General features: G+C 38.5%; 1 protein-coding gene across 6 annotated transcripts in view; it reads right to left on the bottom strand.

The window, feature by feature from the left end:
- MFSD14B (major facilitator superfamily domain containing 14B) overlaps positions 1–23,122 on the bottom strand; it is a 138,596-nt gene that overhangs the window by 57,936 nt on the left and 57,538 nt on the right. For 3 of the 6 annotated variants that reach the window (XM_072959059.1, XM_072959064.1, XM_072959061.1), the window contains exon 1: positions 8,572–9,080. The exons of 1 other annotated variant lie outside the window; for it this stretch is intronic. In XM_072959059.1, coding sequence (XP_072815160.1) covers positions 8,572–8,679 — 108 coding nt within the window. In that variant the 5' untranslated portion in view covers positions 8,680–9,080. 2 more of the 6 variants (XM_072959062.1, XM_072959063.1) reach the window with 2 other exon arrangements.

Below are 23,122 nucleotides of genomic sequence, written 5' to 3'. Positions count from 1 at the left end.
GGCCAAATGGTGGTTCTATTTCCAGGTTTTTGAGAAACCTCCATATTGTCTTCCATAGTGGCTGCACCAATTTACATTCCCACCAATAGTGTACAAGGGTTCCCTTTTCTCCACATCCTTGCCAACATTTGTTATTTGTGTTCTTTTTGACAATGTCCATTCTGACAGGTGTGAGGTGATATCTCATTTGCACTTCCTTGGTATTAGTGATGTTGAGCAACTTTCCATGTTCCTGTTGGCCATCTGCATTTCCTCTTTTGGAAAAATGTCTGTTTAGTTCTTTTTCCTGTATTTTAAATGGGTTGGTTGGTTGGTTGCTTGCTTTTTAATTGAAGTACAGTTGACTTAAAATGTTCTGGTGTACAGCATGGATGGACTTGGAGGACATTATAGTAAATGCAATAAGTCACTCAGGGAAAGACAAATACTCTAAGATATCACACACATGTGGAATCTAAAAAATATAACAAACTAGTGAATATAATGAAAAGAAACAGACAGAGATATAAAGAAGGAACTCGTGATTACCAGTAGGGAGAAGGAAGGGGGAGGGGTGAGGTGGAGGATTAAGAGGTACAAACTATCAGGTATAAAATAAGCCACAGGGCTGTATTGTACAACATGGGGAATATAGCCAGTATTTTATAATAACTATAAATGGAGTATAACCTTTAAAAAGTGTCAATCACTATATTGTATGCCTATAACATACAATATTGTATATGAACTACACTTCAACTTAAAAAACACAATACTGTGAAATAGACAAATTTTTAAAAGGTTAAAATATAATGTGAAAAGAAAAGCAACAAATTACTTTAAATGTCTTCATTTAAAAATACCAAGTGTTAAAATGTGTTAATTATATTCACAAGAAACAGAATCCGCCCCAGAGAGTTTGAGCAAAAAAGCCAATTTATTAGAATCTTTGAGACGGCTAACCAGCAATTCTAGGCTACACATCCAGTCACATGATAGAACTGGTGGCCAGCGGAGCTGCTCCTTTGCCAATAGCAAAGTTTTCCTCTCTCTGATGATAGAACTTATCTGGTTTAACACAAAGTCTGTTTTTTCCATTAGATCTTTCAATGATTAATCATAGTTATTTTAAACTCTGCATCTAGTAATTCTAAATACGTCTTGTCCTAATACTTAAATTGTTACATCAAACTGTATTATTTTGATTGTCTTTTAGCGTGCCTTGTTTTGTTGTTGTTGAATGCCAGACATATTTTATCATATACAGTGACTGAATTAAATAGGTCTTGAATATAAGGAATGTTGCTAACCAGGTATTGAATTGGGCTAAATACAGCTTTTGTCATATCTCTAAAAACAAAAAAGACAACATAGAGAAAAAGCTTCATGACATCAGATTTGACAATGATTTCTTGGATATGACACCAAAAAACACAGGCAACAAAAGCAGATAAATTGGACTTCATGAAAATTTTAAACTTGTGCATCAATGGACACAATCAACAGAGGGATAAGCAACTTATGGAGAAAATATTTGCAAAGCATGTATATGGTAAGGAGTCAATTCAAATAATCCAATTTTAAAGTGGGCAAGGGACTTGAATATACAGTTCTCCAAAGAAAATATACAAATGGCCAATAAGCATATGACAAAATAATCAACATACTAATCATCAGGAAAATGCAAAATCAAAATGAGGTATCACCTCACACCCATCAGCATGGCTACTATTCAAAACAAAAACAAAACAAAAAATAACAAGTGTTGAGGAGGATATAGAGAAACTATAACCCTGGTCCATTGTTGGTGGGAATGTAACATGGTGCAGCCACCATGGGAAACAGTTTAGTGGTTCCTTAAAAAATTAAAAACAGAATTATCCAATGATTCAGCAATTTCACTTCTGGGTAGACATGCAAAAGAATTCAAAGTGGGGTCTGTACACTCCTGTTCACAGTGGCATTATTTTTAATAGCCACAAGATAGAAGCAACCCAAGTGCTCATCAACAGGTAAATGGAGAAATTAAATGTGGCATATACAGGAAATGGAATATTATCCAGTCTTGAAGAAAACTCTGACACATGCCACACATCAACAATCTTGAAGACAACATGTCTCGAGGACATTATACTAAGTGAAATAAGCCAGACACAAAAAGATAAGTGATTCCACTTATACGAGGTACCCAAAGTAGTCAATATTCAGAAACTGAAGCAGACTGGTGATTATCAGGGGCTGGGATAAATGGGGAGTTGCTATTGAATGAATATACAGTTTCAGTTTTACAAGATGAAAAAGTTCTGGAAATTGTCTGCACAACACTGTGAATATACTTAACGCTAGTGAACTGCACACAAAATAATTCAATTGTAAATTTTGTTACATATATTACAATTAAAATTTTTTTCAATCAACTGTATTTCTATATTTTGGCAACAAACAGTTGTAAATTTAAAATTTCTTAAGAATGTACATTTATATTACATTTACATTACATGTTTAATAGCACCAAAAAGGTATGATACTTGGGATAATGTGACAAATAATGCAAAAAAATTGTTGAAAATTAAGCACAGCTGAAAGAAATTAAAGGCGTAAAATAAAGAGATACCTCATTTATGGATCAGAAGACTCAATATTGTTTATAATTCTTTCTAAACTGATCTTCAGGATCAATATACTCCCAATGAAAATACTAGGGCAGATTTTTTTTGCAGAAACTGACAAGTTGATTGTGTAATTCCAAAATGTAACAGACCCAGAATAGTCAAAACAATTTTAAAAGAGAAGAACAAGTTTGAAGGACAAACTCTACTTGTTTCAAATTTTACTATGAATCTCCAGTAATAGAAATTGAGTGGTGTTGATGTAAAGATAAAGAAATAGATCAATGAAACAGAAGAGAGAATCCACAATAGACTGACACATATATGGATAACTGAATTTTGACAAAGGTGCAAAGGCAATTTAGTGAATAAGTCTTCTCAGCAGATGACGTATGTGATATCAATTGGTTATCATACACAAGAAAAGAATTCCTACCCATACTTTGTACCACATAAAAAATTAATTCAAAATGAGTTATAAACATAATTGTAAAATCAAAAAAATTCTAAAAATACAGAAGGAAATCCTTGTGACACTGAGTTAGGATTTCTTAGATATGAAACCAAAACCATAATCCATGAAAGAACATATTCATAAAGTTAAATTTTATCAAAATAAAAACTGCTCAGAAGAAAATATTTGCAAACAAATATCTGATAAAAGACTTCCAACCCAAATATACAAAGAATTCTTAAAACTCAATTATAAACAATCCAACAACAACAAATAAATAGGCAAAAGACTTGAATGGACACTTCATCAAGAGGATATACAGATGGCAAGTAAGCTTATGGAAATATGTTGAACATAATTAGCCAAAGTGAGGTTAAAAAAGAAAGTACAGTGAGATACCACTAAAGATCTATTAGAAGGGATAAAAATAACTGACCAAGTGTTGACAAGGATGTAGACGAACTGGAACTCTCTCTCATAGTGCTAGTGGCAATGTAAAATTTAAAATTAAATTTTTAAAGGTTTAAGAAGTTTGGTAGATTCTTAAAAAGTTAAACAATACATCTACCATATGATCCAACCATTCCACACCTAAGTATTCACTTTACACCAAATCTACTAAATACTTAGGAGTGGAAAAGAAAGGAAAGTATATTCCATTCAAAGACTGGTTCATGAATGCTCATAGCAGCTTTATTTGTAATAACAAAAAACGGTGATAAACCAAAAGTTCACCAAGCGATTAAGGGATAAAATATACCAGTACCCATACCTTCAACAGTATATATGTAAATTGTATGTATGCACATATATATGGTACACTGTATTTATGTACATATGACTGAACACTACTGAGCAATGAAAAAGAATACACTACTGAGTTATATAATAGCAACATGAATAAATCTCAAAATAATTTATCTAAGTTGAAAAAGGCCAAACAGAAAAATATATTCTGTATGAGTCCATTAATACAAAACTTTAGAAAACAAAAACTACCACATAGTAACAGGAAGCATATAAATGCTCACCTCCAGAGGTGGGGGTGCAGAGAGGCAGCACAGACAGGCACAAGGAAGCCTTACAGGGTGAGGGATATGTTCACTATCCTGGTTGTGGTAATGATTTCACAAGAGTACACACATCAAAACACAAATCTGTACACTATAAACATACACAGTTTTTGTATTCCAATGAAGCTATTTTAAAAAGACAAGTAAATACAAAGCTACATAGGAAAAAGTCAGGCATCTAGGCAGGAAGTTGACCCAACTTCACAGATGTTATGTTTTTGCAGGGTTGAAAACTGTTATTATAGTTGATTACCGGTATTTCTCTCCCAATTTTCATAGATCAGTGCCCTTGCTATGCCACAACCTTTCTCCAGGGCACACCTCAGATCCCATAGATCATTTGTGAAGGTTCTATGAGACACTGAACTAGAAGGAGGAAGGGAGCAAAGGAAGGAAGGCGAAAGAAGGGGGAAAGCAGAGAGAGAACACAGGCAAGAAAGAGAATTAGGAATAAAAAGATGTATTTCCATAGTGTACTGAAGTGTGTTTCTCTCATATAAGAAAAGCTAACATCATCCTTAACAGTGGGGAAAATATATATTCCTGTCACACAGAGAACACTGGGCACTTTTACCATTACTACTGAACATTTTCCTCGATATTCTGGTACATATAATATAGATACACAGAAATAAGACATGATATTATTGTCACTTGAAAATGTGTGAATATTAATCCAGAAGACTCTAGAAAATTAATTTTTTAAAGATAAGGTATAAATTACCAATATCAACAATTTTTTAAAAATAGACAAAAGAAGCTATAGTAGTTAAAAAGAGCCTAAGAGGCTGTCAGGAATAGCTTTAAGACAATTTATTTGAAATTTTAGATGAAACAGACAAATTTCTAGTAAAATACAACTTACTAAAACTGACAGAAAAAAACAAAATCAGAAGAAAATCTAAATTATTCTAGAGCTACATTAGCCCACAAAAGCCAAGAACTATAAAGTTCTAGAATTGTATTATCAATCCTACACAAACTCTTCAAATAAAACGGAACTCTCCAATTTGTTTTATAAGGCCAACCAAAAGAGACAGAAAAGCAACAAGCTAATTTCATCAATAAGCACAGTCCTGGTTTAAACCAGACTGAATGATTAATTTCTATATTAACATAATTTATTGATCAACTGCTAAAGGACTATTTCAGATTATAAGACACACAGCTATAGTCCCTTGCCTTCAGAGACTGAATCTAGTCAGAAAAACAGTGGGAAAAGATGCTCAAGATATTCGAAGAAGCAAGGTCTAAAAAAATGCTTTCTATACCAGACTTAAGGACAATACAACAGCAACAAGGCTGTGTTTTGACAAAGGCTAGGCTTAATGATAGAAAACTGACCAGAGATGTGCACAATACTAAACATGAAACAGCAAAATGCACTCACTTTTATAAACTGAACAGATCAACTGCTCACAAATGCTTTTCGTTTCTCCTTTCACCTGTTATAATTTACTTGACAGAGTTTGGTTGTGCCAATGTCCCAGCACTATTTTGTTATTGAAATGATCATACTGATTCCTAACGGTGTTAAGAAGTGAAAGCTATAATAAAAAAAATTTCCCCTAAAATGGCCCTAGGTCCTCTTTCACCTTTTTACAAATAAAATACACCTACTCATTTAAGCCTTTTTTTTTTGGTAACAGAAGCTGCTCATCAGTAATATTTCCATTTTGTCTATATTAATATATAATATTCTTGTTCTTATAAATCAGAATTAGCCTTTATAGGGATCCCTCTGAAACAGTCTGAGAAAAATCAGCTAAATAGACATCAAATGTCACCAGAACGGAATTGATATTGAGAGGCCCTATGTTAGGAATCTTAACTTGGTATCCAAGTTTTGGCTTTTTGGAGTCCATGAACATTCTGAAACACATAGTATGCTAAATTTGGTTTTGTTTTCTTTGCAGCAAATCCTTAATTCTTACCAGATGCTCAAAGGTAAATGACTCCAACAGGACTTTTCTTTTACCTGATTATGGAAAATCTGCATTCAATGATAATGCAAATAATTCTGACACATCATCTCAAGGTGTATGTACACCCACAATTAGGGAAGGATAGAGCAAAGAGAGGACAATAAAACAAGAACTTGTTTGCTATACACACCTCCCTTTTCCGCAATGCAATTCGATTCCCTTCTATTATTCAAGTCAATATATCTTTGCCAAACAAGGTACAAAAAAGTTGTCAGCTGACTCTGTGATTACTAATAGCATTAAGAATCTGAAGCCATGAATATGCTAAAATCAAACCGTAAAGAAATTTCTACACATTAAAATGAAGTCAAATCATGGGGGCTGAAGAATGTAGCACCTGAAAGCAATGCTTGAAACAAACTAAATAGTAAAGATGCATAATTTGGGGGTACTGACATATGACATGAACATAAATATGGTTAAAGGCACTCACTGATTTTCCTGCCAACCCACATTTCAAAAAGTATCAGTGGCTGAACCCTGCTACCTGCCCATGCTAGTCATCTCACTAAGCAGAGCAAGCACCAAGAAAACTCACTGTCAGTATCCACTGCAATTTATCAATACTTGACTAGGTGCACCCTCAGAGACAAGGAAAGACTCAACAGGCATTTACTTGTGCCCAAATTAGCATCAGGACTCACAGGAAAAGGAATCAGGGAATAAACTGTCTCAGTTTCTTTAAGTAAACATCCCTGAAAAGTTTCTGCTCCAAGCACATAAAATTAGCAAGTTTAATTTTTAGGTTGGGAGTCTAGTTCCTGAATCGATTAGTAAATGGGAAAGAACTGAATGCTTTTATCAGACAGGGATCACCTACACATTCTGACCAACCATGCTGCCAAAAATATTGAGAAATAGTAACAGCTAATATTTATTTGGGACTTACTAGGTGCCAGGTTGTAGCAACCCTCACAATCCTCTAAGACAAACACTATTATTAATTTTGAGAGATTATGTATCTTGCCCAACGTTATACACATAATAAAAGGTGGTAACTGGGATTCCAAGAATGCTCACCTAATCATGTTATAATGCTTCAACTTGCTAGATTATTAAGAAAGGAGGACCAAGGAAAATACGTAGGACCACAGTAATGATCATATCTACATGTCAGATCGTACTAATCAATACTGTGGAGAGCAATCTGATGGTAAAGTAAGTAGGAGTATCAAGAGAGAGTCAAAATCTAGGTTACAAATGCTGAGGAATTGAACCAAAGGAATGCAGAAAAGCTTAAAAACCTAAAATCTTTACCTATAAACTTAGCTAGACTTACTAATGCACCGCCATGAGGGTGCATAGACGAAGGAGGTTATGAGGATGGCCACTGGTTAGTAATTATAATTACGGTCTATCAATTCAAAGACAGGAGAAGGCGCTGGCAGCTGGGTTTGGCTTAGGGGGCAGGAAAATGGCAAGTCTACTTTTTATGTAATCAAAAATAAAAGGAGAAAAACCAGTTCTATAGAAATTCCCTCCCTCTACCAAAAAAAAAAAACTGAGAAATGTTATCTTTTGAATGAGGAACCTCTAATTTTTTTCCCCCAAAATAAGTCACTTAGGCAGGGAGGGGCCTTCAACATCATTTAGCATTCTTTAAAAGCAAACTAAAATACATAAGCTAAAAATCTGAGACCAACTGCATGTATTTAACTTTCCTATAATTTCTATTTTTCTTTGAAAAAAGTCTCCTTGGCATTAGGTTCTACTTATTGTAATGTTTCTATATTTTCTGTCCCAATAGACCTACTCCCACCAAAGAAAAAGGTCTTAAGAAATGACAGACTCTATGCTTAGTTTCACCGTCAAAAACCAAAGCGCCTCTGGCAAAGCCTGTTCCGCCGATTAAACCCGTGTTTCAGAAGTCATCTGAATATCACATGAAATTGGAAAGACACTAGCCTGAACATGCTCCTCAGCCGGGCCCTAGGATCGGCAGCTTCCTCTGATACCATCTTCCTGTTCACCAACCGCTTGTGCGACCGCCCAAAGAACCGGGAAGGGACAGGGAGGCGCTGCTCAGCCTCCAACGCCAACTTCCCGGTCCAGGGCCTAAGGCCGGCTCTAAAGGCTCTCCATACATCCTCTAAGTAAGCTCAAGACAGAAAGTACACCATCAAAGTAGGACCATAACACGTACGGAGAATTCTGAAAGAGCCAAATGAGTTATATTCACGGGCCCACGTCGGGTGTCTTTTGAAACAATAACCAAGTCGCCTAAATTTCTGTCTAGCGACGAGCAGCGCTGGGAAACCCTAGCAGTGAGGAATTCGGCTGGCTGACTCGGGAAAGGACAGACTTTCCGAGAGACAGAGCCCCTCTCGGGGCCCGAGAGGACGGTTCCCCCAGGGGACGAGCACCCACCACCGCGCTGCGCATTCCCGGACTCCTGCCGCGACCCCGCCCAGCCTCCCCGGACCCCGGGCTCCGGGCTGAGCAACGCGCTCGGACTCCGTGCCCGCGCTCACCGAGCTGCCGCCCATGGCCCGCGCACCGGCGCGCTTCTCCGGCATGGCTCCCGCCTCGGGCTCGAAGGCCGCCTTCTCCTCAGGCTCCGGCGGCGTCTCGGCGTTCATGCCGCGGCCATGCCCGCGCCGGCTCGGGGCGCTCCGGGACTACAGCGACGCCGCAACTGCGGCGGGGGGGCCCGCGCTCTCATGGGCTCCGCGGCCCAAAGCGGCCTGCTGGGCAGGCGGCGGCGCCAGTGGCGACGCCGAGGGCTGCGAGGGCAGTCGTGGCCGGAACCGTAGAGGAAGCGAGCCGAGGAGCGCAGCGGCAGAGGCCACCAGCCGCAGCCGGCGCACGGAGGCCAACTCCTCAGCGGCCCGCTGCAGCACTTGCCGCCCAGGGCAGTCAGGAGGCCTCGCGCCGGCCCCGCCCCCGCTTCCCCACAGGCCGGCGCGGGGCAGCAGCCCTGCCCCGGATCTCAGCTCCAGCTTCAAGCTCGGCGCCTGCGCCCAAATCCTCCAGCAGCGCCCGCTCACCTAAGGCCACACCTACACGTCTCGACTGTCTTGGCTTCGGTCTTCGCAGCGCGCCGGAAGTGCGTCATCTCCCAGGACCGCCAATCGTATTTCTTTTTCCTGAGAAAAGCCGAGTCTGGGAGGCTCAGGTGGGGAGGGTTCCTGTATGACACTTTTCACCTTGGTTCGACACCAAATCACCAAACAACTCTTTCCTGTTGCTCTCAACAGCTGTAGAGATGGGCACTTTCTGACACAGAAACAGCTCCCAGGTCTGGAATACTGTACTGAAAAAGTGACATACGCACTGTAATTACAATATTCGGTTCCTTTTCCAAAATCTAAAAAGAAGCTGACGGAGAGCTTACCTGGACGGTGGGATTCATGGGAAGGGCAGTCTTAGAAAACACCAGGTCTTTGTTTCAGTCCAGAACTGCTTCATGGTACCAACATGGTGAATATGAACAGATTACTCAAAGCCTCTGATCCTCTTAGGATAAGTAGCTGATGTACAGAAATCTGAAATACTAATCGTGACTCCATAAATATTGTTATAATTACTGGCAGGATAGCACATACTGCTTTGCAGACGCCAAACTAAACTATAAAAGGAAAACAACTTGGCTAGTTAAAGAGTTAACGCAACAGAAAGGACCTTCTCCACAAATTAGGGGTACAAATATACTAGAATATTTTTTCCTGTTTGATATTTGAGCATTCAATGCTTCCTTCAAAGATGATAAACACTTTGAAATTCTGAAGAACGTAAGTCTTCCTCCTTATTAAAGAGACTCAGGTAGACTGTATATCCACCAGCTTAGGTCCCTCCCACGCCTTGCGCTAGTGTCCCTAGCTCAGGCAGCCATAACAAAATACCATAGACTGGATGGCTTAAACAACAGGAATTTATTTCTTATTTGGAGGCTGGAAGTCTGAGCTTGGGGTGTCAGCAGGTCAGATTCTAATGAGATCTTCCTAGCTGGCACATGGCCACCTCACTGTGTCCTCACATGAGAGAAAAAGAGAGCAAGCTCTTTGGTGTATCTTATAAGGGCGCTAATCCCATCAAGAAGATCTCTGCCGTAGTGACCTCGTCCAAACCTAATTACCTCCCAAATTCTCCATCTCAAAATTCCATTACTTTGATGATTAGAGCTTCAACATATAAATTTTCAGAGGACACAAGTCAACAGCACTTGGTGTACTGAGTTATACCTTCATTTACAGTCACTGATCAGACACTGCTTCCCAAAGCAAACTGGTGTTCAGAATCAGTTTTTCCTGAAAAAACACATAAGTTCTTTTCCTGAGCTCAGGTAGTCGACCTAGACTGCCCCTTCTCTCAGGGACTTTACAGCTACTTGGCCTTGACTGAAGACTCTTCAGTCAGCACTAGGAAACTGACAGGATTTTAGAAGCCACCGGCCTTAAATTGAGAGTAGGAAATTCCCCCAACAGGATAGGTGACAACCGGCCTGAGGTTGGCCAGTTGTCATCTACCCTGTTCTTAAATATAGCTAGGGAAGAAGACATTTTAAATAGACCCAATCTATTTATGGATGGCTGTCATTTTTTGAAATTGTGTCCTTTTATTAAACCCAAAACTGCTTGTCTATTTCAGCCATGCTTTGATTCTGGTTTTCTCTTCTATATCTACACAAAAATGTTTAATTCCATTTGTTTTCAATGCCAGGATGAACCTGTCATCTTTATTGATTATCTTCCACGTACATACCAGTTTGTGCAAATCCCAGTTAAAGTGCATTGCCAAAAATATAACAATGTAAGTAATGTTGGATGATGGCACTGTGAAGTCTGGGACCTTGATCTGGAGGGCTATAAAAGTAATTTTTAGGAGATGAATTGTTTGTTGCATAATGTTGACAGTTATATGATAAGAATTAAATAGACCTTTATTCTTACCTTTAATTCTGTGCTAATCAAAGTCAAAAAGTTGGAACTCCAGATAATTTACTTCAACATCTGAGGCTGTAGGAAAATAATGGCCCTAATTGAAAGGTACATATGTTATGGTATGTGGAAAACTGGATATCCACATGCAAACCATGAAATTGGGCCCTTGTCTTACACTGTTCATAAAAATCAACTCAAAATGGATGAAAGTCTCAAAGATAAGACCTGAAACTGTAAAACTACTGAAAGAAAACGTAGGGGAAAATCCAGACAAATATTTTTTGTGATATGATACCAAAAAAGCACAGGCTACAAAGGAAAATTGGAGAAGTGAGATTGCATAAAAAGCTTTTGCACAACAAAGGACATAATCAACCAAGTGAGAAAGCTATCTACTGAATGGGAGAAAATATTTTCAAATTATATATTCAATAAGGAGTTAATATCCAGAATATATAAAGAACTCATGCAACTTAAGAGAAAAAAAAACCTGAAATGACCAACAGGTATATGAAAAGATGCTCAATTTCACTAAACATCAAGGAAATACAAATAAAAACCGCAATGAGATACCACATCAAACCTGTGAGAATGGCTGTTATAGGAAAGATAAAAAAAAAACAAGTGTTGCAAGAATGTGGACAAAATTGAACGCTGGACACTGCTGGTGGGAACGTAAATTGGTACAGACAATGTGGAAAACAGTATAGAGTTTCCCTCCAAAAAAAAAAAATAGAGCTACTCTATGATCCAGCAGTCCCACTTCTGGGTATATATGGAAAAGAAATAAAATCAGAAGCTAAAAGAGATATTTGTACTCTCATGTTTCTTGAAGCATTGTTCACAATAGGCAAGATATAGAAACAACTGAAACATTCATCTCCAGATGATTGTTTAAACAAATGTGTTATATACATGTATATGTCTATGCAATTGTATATTATTCATCATTTTAAAAGATGTAAATATGATCACTTGTGACAATGTGGATGAGCCTAGAGGGCATTTTGCTAAGTGAAACAAGCCAAACACAGAAAGACAAGTAGTATATTATCTCACTTATATGTGGAATCTAAAATAGCCAAACTCCTAGAAGAAGTGAGTAGAATGGTGGTTTCTATGGACTTGGGGGAGGGAAAATGGGAGATCTTTGTCAAGGAGTATAAAATTTCAGTTATGCAAGATGAGTTCTGAAGACCTAATGCCTACAGCAGTGTGACTGTGGTTATCAGTACTGTATTGTATTCTTGAAATTTGCTAAGAAGGTTGAGCTTAAGTATTCTCATCACAGAGAAAGAAAAAGAAAGAAAGCGAAGGAGAGAGAGAGAAAGAAAAAAAAGAAAAGGGAAAAAGAAAAGAAAAGAAGAAAATGGCGATTGTATGAGGTGATGGACATGTTAAATAGCTTGGTTGAGGTGACTATTTATTGATCTATATGACTATCAATAAACAGTTGAACACCAAAATTTTTCACAAAATTTTTATTCATGAATTACACCTCAATAAAGCTGGAGAAAATACATGAAAAATAATCTAATAAAAATTTTCATTGAAAAAGAAGAGCTGTTAAACTCATGGTATGGTTTATTACAGTGAAAGGATGCAGATCAAAGTCAGCAAAGGTAAAAAGCACATAGGACTGAATCCAGGAGAGACCACACACATTTCCAGTTGTCTTCTCTGAATGGTGTCTACGGACATTGCTTAATTACACCTTAACACTATAACAATGTGTGACAATGAGCATGAAGTTGTGGTAATCAGGAAGCTTACCTGAGCCTTGGATCCAAGGTTTTTATTGGGGGCCAGACATATAGCATGGAGCATCAAGTGACTGACCTTAGGTACTCAGGCCTCAGCCCCTCCAGAGATGAAACTGATACCAAGTGGCCAAAAGCCCCCATCATAAATCACATTGTTGGCATAAACTTCCTAGCGTAGCCCAGACTCCAGGCAAATCAAGCCATTCTTATCAGGCTTATAAGGGTATTCCAAGGGCTTAGAGGTTGTCTCCCAGAAGCCAGTCAAGGGCCAAACCTTTGTTTGCAATATGTAGGCTTTGGGCAACCCAGACCTGCTGAGTTAATCCTTGACTGCACAGCATCTAATAAAATAAACTACTTAAATGTGATTTCTTCTTACCAAAATCTTTTATGATGTATGCTGGAATCAAGACTATTGCCACTCAGCTTGTCATTTCTAGAAATAAATTACCAGGTTAATAAAGGTACCCCCCCATGGCAATTACTAATTCAAAGATTAGGGATGGGAGAGGAGAGACAGGCAGAAGTAGGTGAAAACTTATACATGCCATCAAGGAGCAGAAAACCTAATAGGAGAGACATGATAGTAACACTGGCTAGTATTTAGTGAGTGAGTGTTTGGTGCTAGGTGATTTACATGTTCTGTTACCTTTAATCTTCATCTCAATATTATAAGGTAAGTATTTTAATCTTCATTTATATATGGAGGAGATCAAATGAGATATACTTAGAAATTTACCTTTGCTGCCAGTACATGGTCAAACAAGATAAAAGTCTCAGTAGTCTACTGCTGGTGGGAATTTAGAGTGGTAAAACCTTTCTGGAAAGAAACAGGTAATTCTTATTGATGTAAATATGCACTGCTCAACAACCCAACAAACCATGCTTATGTATGCCAGAGAAATTCTTACATCAGTCATAAAAGGATATTGGTAAGAACTTGTATTGTACCATTACTTGTGGGAGGAGGGTATGGGAGACAAGCTGGACCTCCATTAAAAAGGAGATGGATAAATTTAATGTGACAGGTGCATATATAGAACAGTAATTAACAGAAGTAAGAGACTATATGCATACAAAAACTTGGGAGTGACAGTTCCATATTAAAAAGAAACTAAAGGTACCTAACGACCAAATATAAACAACCTTTCTTGGATCCTTGGTTAAAAAATAATAAGTAAAGGCAGCAATAAAATAAATTTGTGGGAGAAATTATGTAACATATAGGGCGGTGAAAAGGTTAATATCTGTATTTTATGAAGAGTTCTATATATCATTTTAAAATCTCTTTCTCCAAATCTGTTCCCCATCAAATAAGCAAAGAATCATGAAAAAGGCAGTTTCAAAAGGACAAGTATAAATTGCCAAAAAACATGAAAAGATATATTCAGTCTGTTTGGTAACCAAAGACATGTAAATTAAGTGACAATGAAACATCATTTTCCATTTTGATAACAGCAAAGATTAAACAGAATGATAATATTTGAAGTTGGTGAAGGTGTAAATACTCTACCAGTGAAGTGTAAGTTGGTTCAACTTTTTGGAGTTAACAAATTAGACAATATAAGCCACATTTTTATGTAGATATTCCTTTTGATCTGTTAAACTCGTAGAATCTGCTCAAATGAAATAATTAAACAAATGGATAAAAACTCATTTGGCAGCTTTGCAGGGCAAGAACAGAAGGAAGAGAACCAGGTATAGGGCTACTTCAATAGTCCAGATAAGATATGGTGGAGATTGCATAGAGTGATGGCAATAGGGAAGGAGAGAAAGGGACAGATTGGAGACAGGACCGAAAGGCCTTGTTTATAGACTGGATGTGAGAGCAGCTAATAAAGTGCACTTACATCAGCCAGATTGCTCAGCTCCTCTGCAAAGAAGTGGAACACCTAGAATAGTGGAATTTTCCCTGAGGCTAAAGTTTGGGAACTGCTTATTAAGACACTGATGCTTCTAGTAGTGTCATGGGGCTAGAAAGAGAAATAGAGCAATTGTTGAGGTTCTGTGAGTGAAGTGCCTTGGCAGACAGTAAGAAAACAAAGAGTGAAAGGAACTGTACTCGGGGGTACAGGAGTGAAACACACCAGGATTCCACCATCAATGTGAGCCTTTCTTCCTTTGATATCCCAGCATTCCTTCCCAATCTCCATCACCTTCCCCTTAACACACACATAAATACACACACGTCCAAAAGAACTTCTTCAACCACATAAACAGACCTGAAGTCTTCCTTCAAGGCAGCTCCTAGAAGGGCTATTCAAAGACAAGGGTCCTGGAAAAACATCAGTTCTAAAGAAATTTGTCATATCAACCATGTCTCTTCTAAGCAGAATCACAGAACCGGCCATTCAGGTTATACAAAGAAATCCTGCTGTGGTTATTTTTGGCAATGGAGTACATAATAAAATGTCTAGATAAAAAGTACACTGGAAAGGTTTAATGACAGCTTAGACTTGGCAAAAAAGATTAGTGAACTTGAAGACAGCAATAGAAGCTATGCAAAATGAAATACAGAGTGGAAAAAACCTGGGAAACAGTGAGGAGTGCCTCAGTGTCTGGCAACTTCACACACTGACCTAACATGGAATTCAAGTCCCCAAATGAGAATAGGTAGGGAGGGACAGGAAAATATTTGAAAAAAAAATGGCCAAAATTTTGCAAATTTTATGAAGCCTATAAACCCATAGATCCAAGAAGCTTGATAATCCTTAAGCATGAAGAAACAAGAAGAAAACTAGACCAAAGTACGTCATAATCAAATTGCTTAAAACTAGTTGTAAACAGAATGTCTTAAAATCAGCCCAAGTTAAAAAAAAACACATTATATTCAGAGGAACAATGTTAAGAATGAGACCATATTTTTCACTAGGAACAATGCAAGGTAGAAGAGAGTGGAGCAACATCTTTAGAGTATTGAAAGAAGAAAAAAGTCAACCTAAGCCTAAAATTCTGTCATTATTTATTTTGCTGTTCAGATTGTCCTATTTTTGCCTATTAGGGGCTCTTTCAGGTATTCTGTGTCCTTTTGAGAAATCACTATTTTTACTTTAGAACTTTGTTACTTTTTGACACTACAAGATGCTCCAGGTTAATTTTGTATCTCCTCAGTCCAACCCTAGAATCAGCCATTCTTGTTTCCTTTTCTTACAGAGTAGTTCTTAGAAACTAAGATTTGGGTGATGAGTGTGCTTGCTTGTTGCACTGAGTTGTCAATGATTTTAGACTCTTTCATGTATACACGACTCTGTATTTATTTCTGTATTTGTGTGTTGTTTGAAAAGATTCACTTTAACTTATTTTTTTAATGGAGAAATAGACTTACTTAATCTTTTCAATTCCTTTCATTCCATCCAGCAAAGCATTACACATGGAAAATTTGGCTAAAAGGCAAAAGTGATTTATCTTCTGGAAAAAAGTATGTTAAGCTGTTATGCATACTAGGATGATTCAGAATCAGGTCGAGTGGGCCAACATTTATTATGGAAGGATGGAATTTTGAGTGATCCAGGCAGACAATGTATGTGAACTATGTAAAAATTTAGAAATGTAACGACTCTCCTTCTTGTCCTAGTTCTTTGTGTTCCACATGCTGAGTATGCGTGTTGCTGCCACCTGATACAATCTCTATGCCTAAAGCGATAATTGTTGCTCATGTAGGTCAGCTCCTCCCTCGCCTTGCCACTCCCTCATAATCAATTACCAAATGTTACTTGTGCCTTTTCTCACCTCCTTCCTCTCCTTCCTCACCCCCACGTTGAGGCAACCATTGTGTCCTGTTTATTCTATATCTCAAATCATTCTGCACCTGCTCATTCCTACTGACACTGCCTAAATTCATACCCTTCTCATCTCTCAGTAGTTTAGTGTCTTTATCTTTGGGTTCACTTCCACCTATGCATGCACTCTTCATACAAAATTGGTCTTTCTAATACAAATCCATCTTATTATGTCACTTCCTTTCTAAAAATTCTTCAAGTTCTCCCTTTTTTATACAAGACAAGGCTCCATCCAACCCAATAGCATGACATGCATGGCCCAGGGTAGCTTTTGTCCACCTCTCAGCCTCATCATCTAGTACCATTCTACCCCCATGTCATTGTGCCCCCATACCTGAGTCTTTCTCTGTATAGAATAGCTTCCTTTTCTCCCTCAACTCAGGAATAATCTCTGCCAGGTCTTTGTCATATCTCCTCTTCCGTATCACATATTCTTTCCTTGTACCTTCTATCTACTTTGTGTATATTTCTCTGTCAACAAGTAACTGTCTAAATGTTAGAAACATACTTCTAACCCAAAGAGATGGTGAGCACATACCAATATTTCATTATGTTATTAATAAGGGAACCCATAAAGTGAATTCAAAAGAGAATTTGAAAAACTATGATTGCTACAATCAAAGAGAACAAAAAGGAATAATAAATTAAAATTGCTAAATTAGATGCAGCCCTAGTTAATATCCTACAGGGCAGTTAAGCTGTAACATTTGGGCTTATCTTATTTTCCCACCATGGAAAAGAAAGTCAACTCATCAGTTTCTTATGGGAAAAATTCTCACTTTGCAGGGCTGTAAAGTATCAGGGCCTAATCAATAATACATAGTTAAAGTAAATAATCAAACTTCTCCCTAGAGTTAGATGACTCTTAGGTGGGCTTATTTAACAATTGTCTTCTGTGTGTAGCACAAGGAACTATATTCAATATTCTTGTCGCATCTTACGGTGAAAAAGAATATGAAAGCGAATGTATGTATACCCGCGTGTGACTGAAGCATCGTGCTGTACATCAGAAACTGACACAACATTGTAAACTGACTATACTTCAATAAAATTAAATACAAAAGAAAACAATTGTCTTCTAGCCTGACGTTGATGGATGTGGCATTTCCTTGTTTTATTTCCAAGTTTGGAGTAATTTTTCTTAGTACTGTTACTGGCTATCTTGACAGTGTACTTTTTAATTCATTCAATCCTAGTACATAGTCTGAACTTGAGGGAACTTAGGTTATTGTTATTAGCTGGGATATGTATACTCCTTCGGACATGGGAAGATTTTTCCAGGGCTGACTTGGCCATTGATACCTTTTAAATAATGAATTTTCAGATTCTTGCCTGAGGCATGTTCTCTTTCCCACAGCTAGCCTGCTCCAAAGAGTGTCACTGTTTTGGGAATTCTTTCCCACATCCCCTTCCACAGTCATCCTTTACTCACTTCACTTAAGATTCTCCATCCGTCTCAAATCTGATCGTGGACCATGGATTTCAGTGCTTCCAAGGGCCAAGCAAAGGGACAGTTTGAGAAAGCCTCGACCCTGAGAGAGTGATTTCTCATTTAAGCAACAGGCTCTTGTCAAGTCTTCACTCAGACTCCTAAGACCATATTTATCTGAACTAGACAATAAAGTAAGAATTTTTCTGTCAAGATGTGAGTTGGACACAACACAATTTGGCTGACTTGTTTGATGATGAGGGCTAGTTTTGGCAAATAGGTCAAAGGGTGTTTATTTTCCATAAAATAAAAGAGCCAAATTGACCCCAAGAATTTGACAAAAGTGTGTTAAAACCTGCCTGCAATATCCTGGAAAATATATTCTTTGTATCTATAAACTAATGATCAAGCGATTTAAATGTTAACCTAAAAATGCATGTGGATTTGAATAGGTTTAATTTGTTTGCTTATTTGTTTAACATCGTTTTAAGAGGCAAGAAGTGAAAAAGTGAAAACCACTGCCCGGGAAAAAAATTCTGGACATCCAAACTCCCACTGAAGCTACAGCCAAGACCCTCATCTTTTTTTTCTCTTTTTTTTTAAAAAACAACGTTAGGGCATGGGATAGGGCTTCTTGGTCAATATCTAAGATGAGGTAGTCCTGAGGAGAAAGTTTATTTATTTAAAAAAATTTTTAGACATTTAATTTTGTTGTACAATGTTATTTATCTAAGGGGAAGTTAATTAGGTTTATTTATTTATTTTTAGATGGAGGGACTGGGGATTGAACCCAGCATTTTGTGCATGCTACGCATGCAGTCTACCACTGAGCTATACCCTGCCCCGCAAGACCCTCATCTTTCTGCTTTTGACTCACTGGTCCTTGTGGTGCCTCCCTTGTTTAGTGTTGCCCTGCCCTTCAGCCTGGTCAGCTGATCTTGGTCCCGCTGATTTGATTTTAGCGCTGTTGGCTCAGAACTCATCTTTCTGTCCCTATTACTTACTGCCTTTAGTTGAACAGGTGGAAAGTTCCTAAAATGTGAATCCATCCTGGCTCCCCATGCTGTGTGTTTGGGAAGCGCGGGTCAACCAATGTAGCCTGGATTATATTACTATAAAATTTAGATTTTCTGGCCACTATTTCTGTGTCTACTACCTTTTTCCTTGTGCACACTTCTTTTTTACTGTCTTTTTTACAGTTACTTGTGTACTAAACAGCCTCCCTTCATAGAGTTTTACATTTTTGAGAAAAATACTTTGCATTATTTGTCTATTACAAAGAGTTGAATTGAAATAAACTCGGCTGACCCAAATAAATCCAACTAGATTGGAAGCATCTCGAGTACAAGTCTGTGTCTTATTCACAATTACCAGTGTCAACAGAAAGAATAATAGCACATTTATCGAGAGCTAACTGAAGTCAGGCCTAGATTAAGCCCTTTAATACACAGTTATTAGTGCATCAGGACAAACTCGAAGGCATCATCTGCATTTCAAATTCAGGGAAACAGAAATAAAGAGATTAGTTATATAAGGCACTCAAAGCCACACAGCCAATGAATGGTGGTGCCAGGATTCAACTCGAGGCAGAATGACCCCAGAGATCTTGACCACAAGTTGATATTATCTCACAAATTGGATTTGTTTTAAAAGTTCTTCTTCAAGGAAATTAGGTTTATTTATTTATTTTAATGGAGGTACTGGGGAATTGAACGCAGGACCTTGTGCATGCTAAGCATGCACCCTGCCCCTGAGCCACACTCTCCTTCCTCTCTGTGGATCTCTAAAACTGGGTGAGTAATGAACAAAACAGCCTTGTGTTACTGATGCAGTTTCAGTAGCCTTTGGGAGGATCAGGGCCCAGATGAGCCACCTTGACCTGGAGTGACAGGAACATTGTTCCCATCTGGGCACTGTGGGGCAATAGGGCGGCTGAGCCTGCACAACTGGGCTCAAAGGTCATGAGAGCTGCAGTGAAGGGCACTACAACCAGGGAGAGAGGCCCAGCAGAGAAGGGGCTTGCATTTGAGTCTACTGATGTGCCCTTGGGGACTTATTCACAAGAGCAGGGGGACATTTTGGTAGGGACTGCGTGCCAGCATGAGCAGGTAGTGAGGCGCTCAGAGTTGTAAGATTGTTAACATTTGTGGTAGCATTGTTACTAACAGGCTGGGAAAGACTGGGATAATCTGATTTCACTATAATTCTGTGAGAAAGTATGGAAATGTTCCATGGTTCTCTCAGTGCATCAACATTACTAACTCTTATTTTAAAACTTTTGCGAAAAAAAAAATAGAGTGCTGAATAAAGTTGTCTCTCACTTCCCCTTAAGAACATTTTGCTGTCTAGTTTCCGAAGTCCTTGCCCTCATACATTGACTCAGCAGTTTGAACTCAGATTACAACGCCATTGTGAAGCTCCAGCAATGCTCCCATTATTTTCCAGTTCCCGTAAATGTAGCCACTAAACCCAGTTTCACTTTGACCAAATTACTTCATCTCCATGGGACACAGTGTCCTCATCTACTAAACAAGGATGAACTGTTTTCTACTCTCCTTGCATAATCCCAAAGACAATGGCAGGGAGCATGACCCTTGAAACACTCAAAGTGGGTTACTGTGGTAGTTCTGCCTTTAAGATTGTACTTACTGGGTTATGATTTGCTTGCTATTAGTGGGTTTTGGATCAGAGTGTAATTCTAACTTGAGCTTTATTTCTGTAGAAATGCAACTGCCATGACCTGAATTAAGACCAATGACCAATTGTACCTTGGAAAGCAAGGGCTTCTTATAATCAGACTTGAGAACCACTGACCCTGTTGAAACCCATAAAACAGAGAAGGTAAACTCAGAGGAAAATACAATCTAAACCACCAAAGCAGACAGATGTCTTTTCGAATCATGAAAAGAGATGTTTTGGAAAATTACAGATAATAAAGTATGGAATGATCAGAGAAATTATGGATTTTTAAAAACTTTTCGAAGAGTGATATAGTTTCATTGACTTTGCGATATGAAGGGACAGACTGGGAGTTTGAAATTTGTAGACACTGACAAGTATATATAGAATAGATAAACAAGGTTATACTGTACAGCACAGGGAAATGTATACAAGATCTTGTGGTAGCTCACGGCGAAAAAGTATGTGACAATGAAAATATATATGTTCATTTATAACTGAAAAATTGTGTTCTACACTGGAAATGGACACAACATTGTAAACTGACTGTAACTCAGTAAAATAAAATTTAAAAAAAACAGCCAAGAGATATTGCCTCCCACCTCCTCCATCCCCGAAATTCTCAGTAATGGAATTTCATAGTAAATTTTTAGAAATAGTATGTGGAGAATAAAATTTTTTTACAAATGTTCTCACTGGAGTGTATTAAAAATACTTTATTACCTAGTGATCCAGTAGTAGAGACAATAATAAAACATAATAATGTGATATGTGGTGTCATGGTATAAAGGAAACAAGGTAATCATGTAGATTGCATATAGTCCCAGTTAATTATCAAATATGAGCAACCTATTAATTCGATGTCTGGCTTTCCTACAGAAACCAAGCCAGCCGTATTAAACAGCATCTCATGTTATCAGTGAACAGGGAGGGAAGGTGATGCTAAACCCCATGTCCTCCCTTACAACCTCTAATTAGGTGACCGACTGGCCTGGTTTGCCTGGAATTGGGTGTTTCCCAAGACTTAGGACACTCAGCGTTAAAACCAGGACAGCTCTGAGCATACTGAGATTGTTGGTCGCCTCTGCACGTCTACGGTCTTTAAAAATGTGTGGAAGATTTGTAGGTCTCTGTCCCGGGGCTTTTCTCCCTGGCAGCCACAGAGCTGCACGGTGACAAGGGCCAAGGAGTCAGTCCCTCCGGCCTCTGGGACACCCTGCCCTTGCACTGCAGTTGCTTTGAACTTTAACTCCAGGCAACCTTGCTTCACGAGGACTAGAGGACGCCACTGCTGGGCAGCTGGGGCAGGGCTGTCCTGGGCAACTTCTGTCTTTGGCAGTCTTTCCCCTTCGCTGTTGACACCCTCACCTTCTATCCCATGGTGGTTCTGACCTGTCTTCTTGGTTACTCATGTCCACGGACACTCCCCTACCGGGATTTGCATGCCCAGCATGCTGTTAACTAATTGACAGCAGTGCCAACTACGGTAAGACCTCTTCCAGGTGTGTTGAGTTTATATCTGATCACTCTTGCCTGCTTTCAGCAGGTATCCTGTTAGGCTGGTTTAGCCAGAATCCCTTCTTTTTTTTTTTAACATTTTTTTTATTGAGTTATAGTCATTTTACAATGTTGTGTCAAATTCCAGGTTAGAGCACAATTTTTCAGTTATACATGAACATACACGCATTCATTGTCATATTTTTTTCGCTGTGACCTACCAGAAGATCTTGTATATATTTCCCTGTGCTACACAGTATAACCTTGTTCATCTATTCTACATTTTGAAATCCCAGTCTGTCCCTTCCGTTGCCACCTCCTTGGTAACCACAAGTTTGTATTCTATGTCTATGAGTCTGTTTCTGTTTTGTATTTATGTTTGTTTCTTTGTTTAGATTCCACATATGAGCAATCTCATATGGTATTTTTCTTTCTCTTTCTGGCTTACTTCACTTAGAATGACATTCTCCAGGAGCATCCATGTTGCTGAAAATGGCGTTATGTTGGCTGTCAGCATCCCTTCTTACTGAGGTTTCCTTCCAGTAATTTTCTATCCACTGAGCTGCTTCTTGGCTATAAATTTTCACCTTTTCTTGTTTCATTCTGAGTTGAGCCCTCTCTCTCTCCCTTACTACAAAACCCCATTGTAGTAGCCCCTTTGAATAAAATCTTCATTACCATCTTGAACAACTGTCACGAATAATTTTTTTCTTTAACAAGATACACATGCAAACTCAGACATGCTTAGTTTTATGCATATGTGAAACATTTATCACTACACATGCATTCTTATCATGGACAGTTTTCTTTTCATTTTACGGTCCTTCTTCCCCCCTCACCTCTCCTGCCCTCTCTGTGCTCAAGGAAACCAATGTGACCAGTTTGGTTGATATGTTATTTTTCATTCTTCCTCTGTGTATTGAGTCCCTGTTTTGAGCTGGACATTGTTTTAATCATAAGCCAGAGTCCTGCCCAGGGAATGTGAGCCTTGAGGT

This window comes from Vicugna pacos, chromosome 4 (assembly GCF_048564905.1).
Source record: "Vicugna pacos chromosome 4, VicPac4, whole genome shotgun sequence".
Taxonomy (NCBI): domain Eukaryota; kingdom Metazoa; phylum Chordata; class Mammalia; order Artiodactyla; family Camelidae; genus Vicugna; species Vicugna pacos.
The sequence above is the reverse complement of the archived record's forward strand: the minus strand, read 5'-3'. Positions and strand labels throughout refer to the sequence as shown.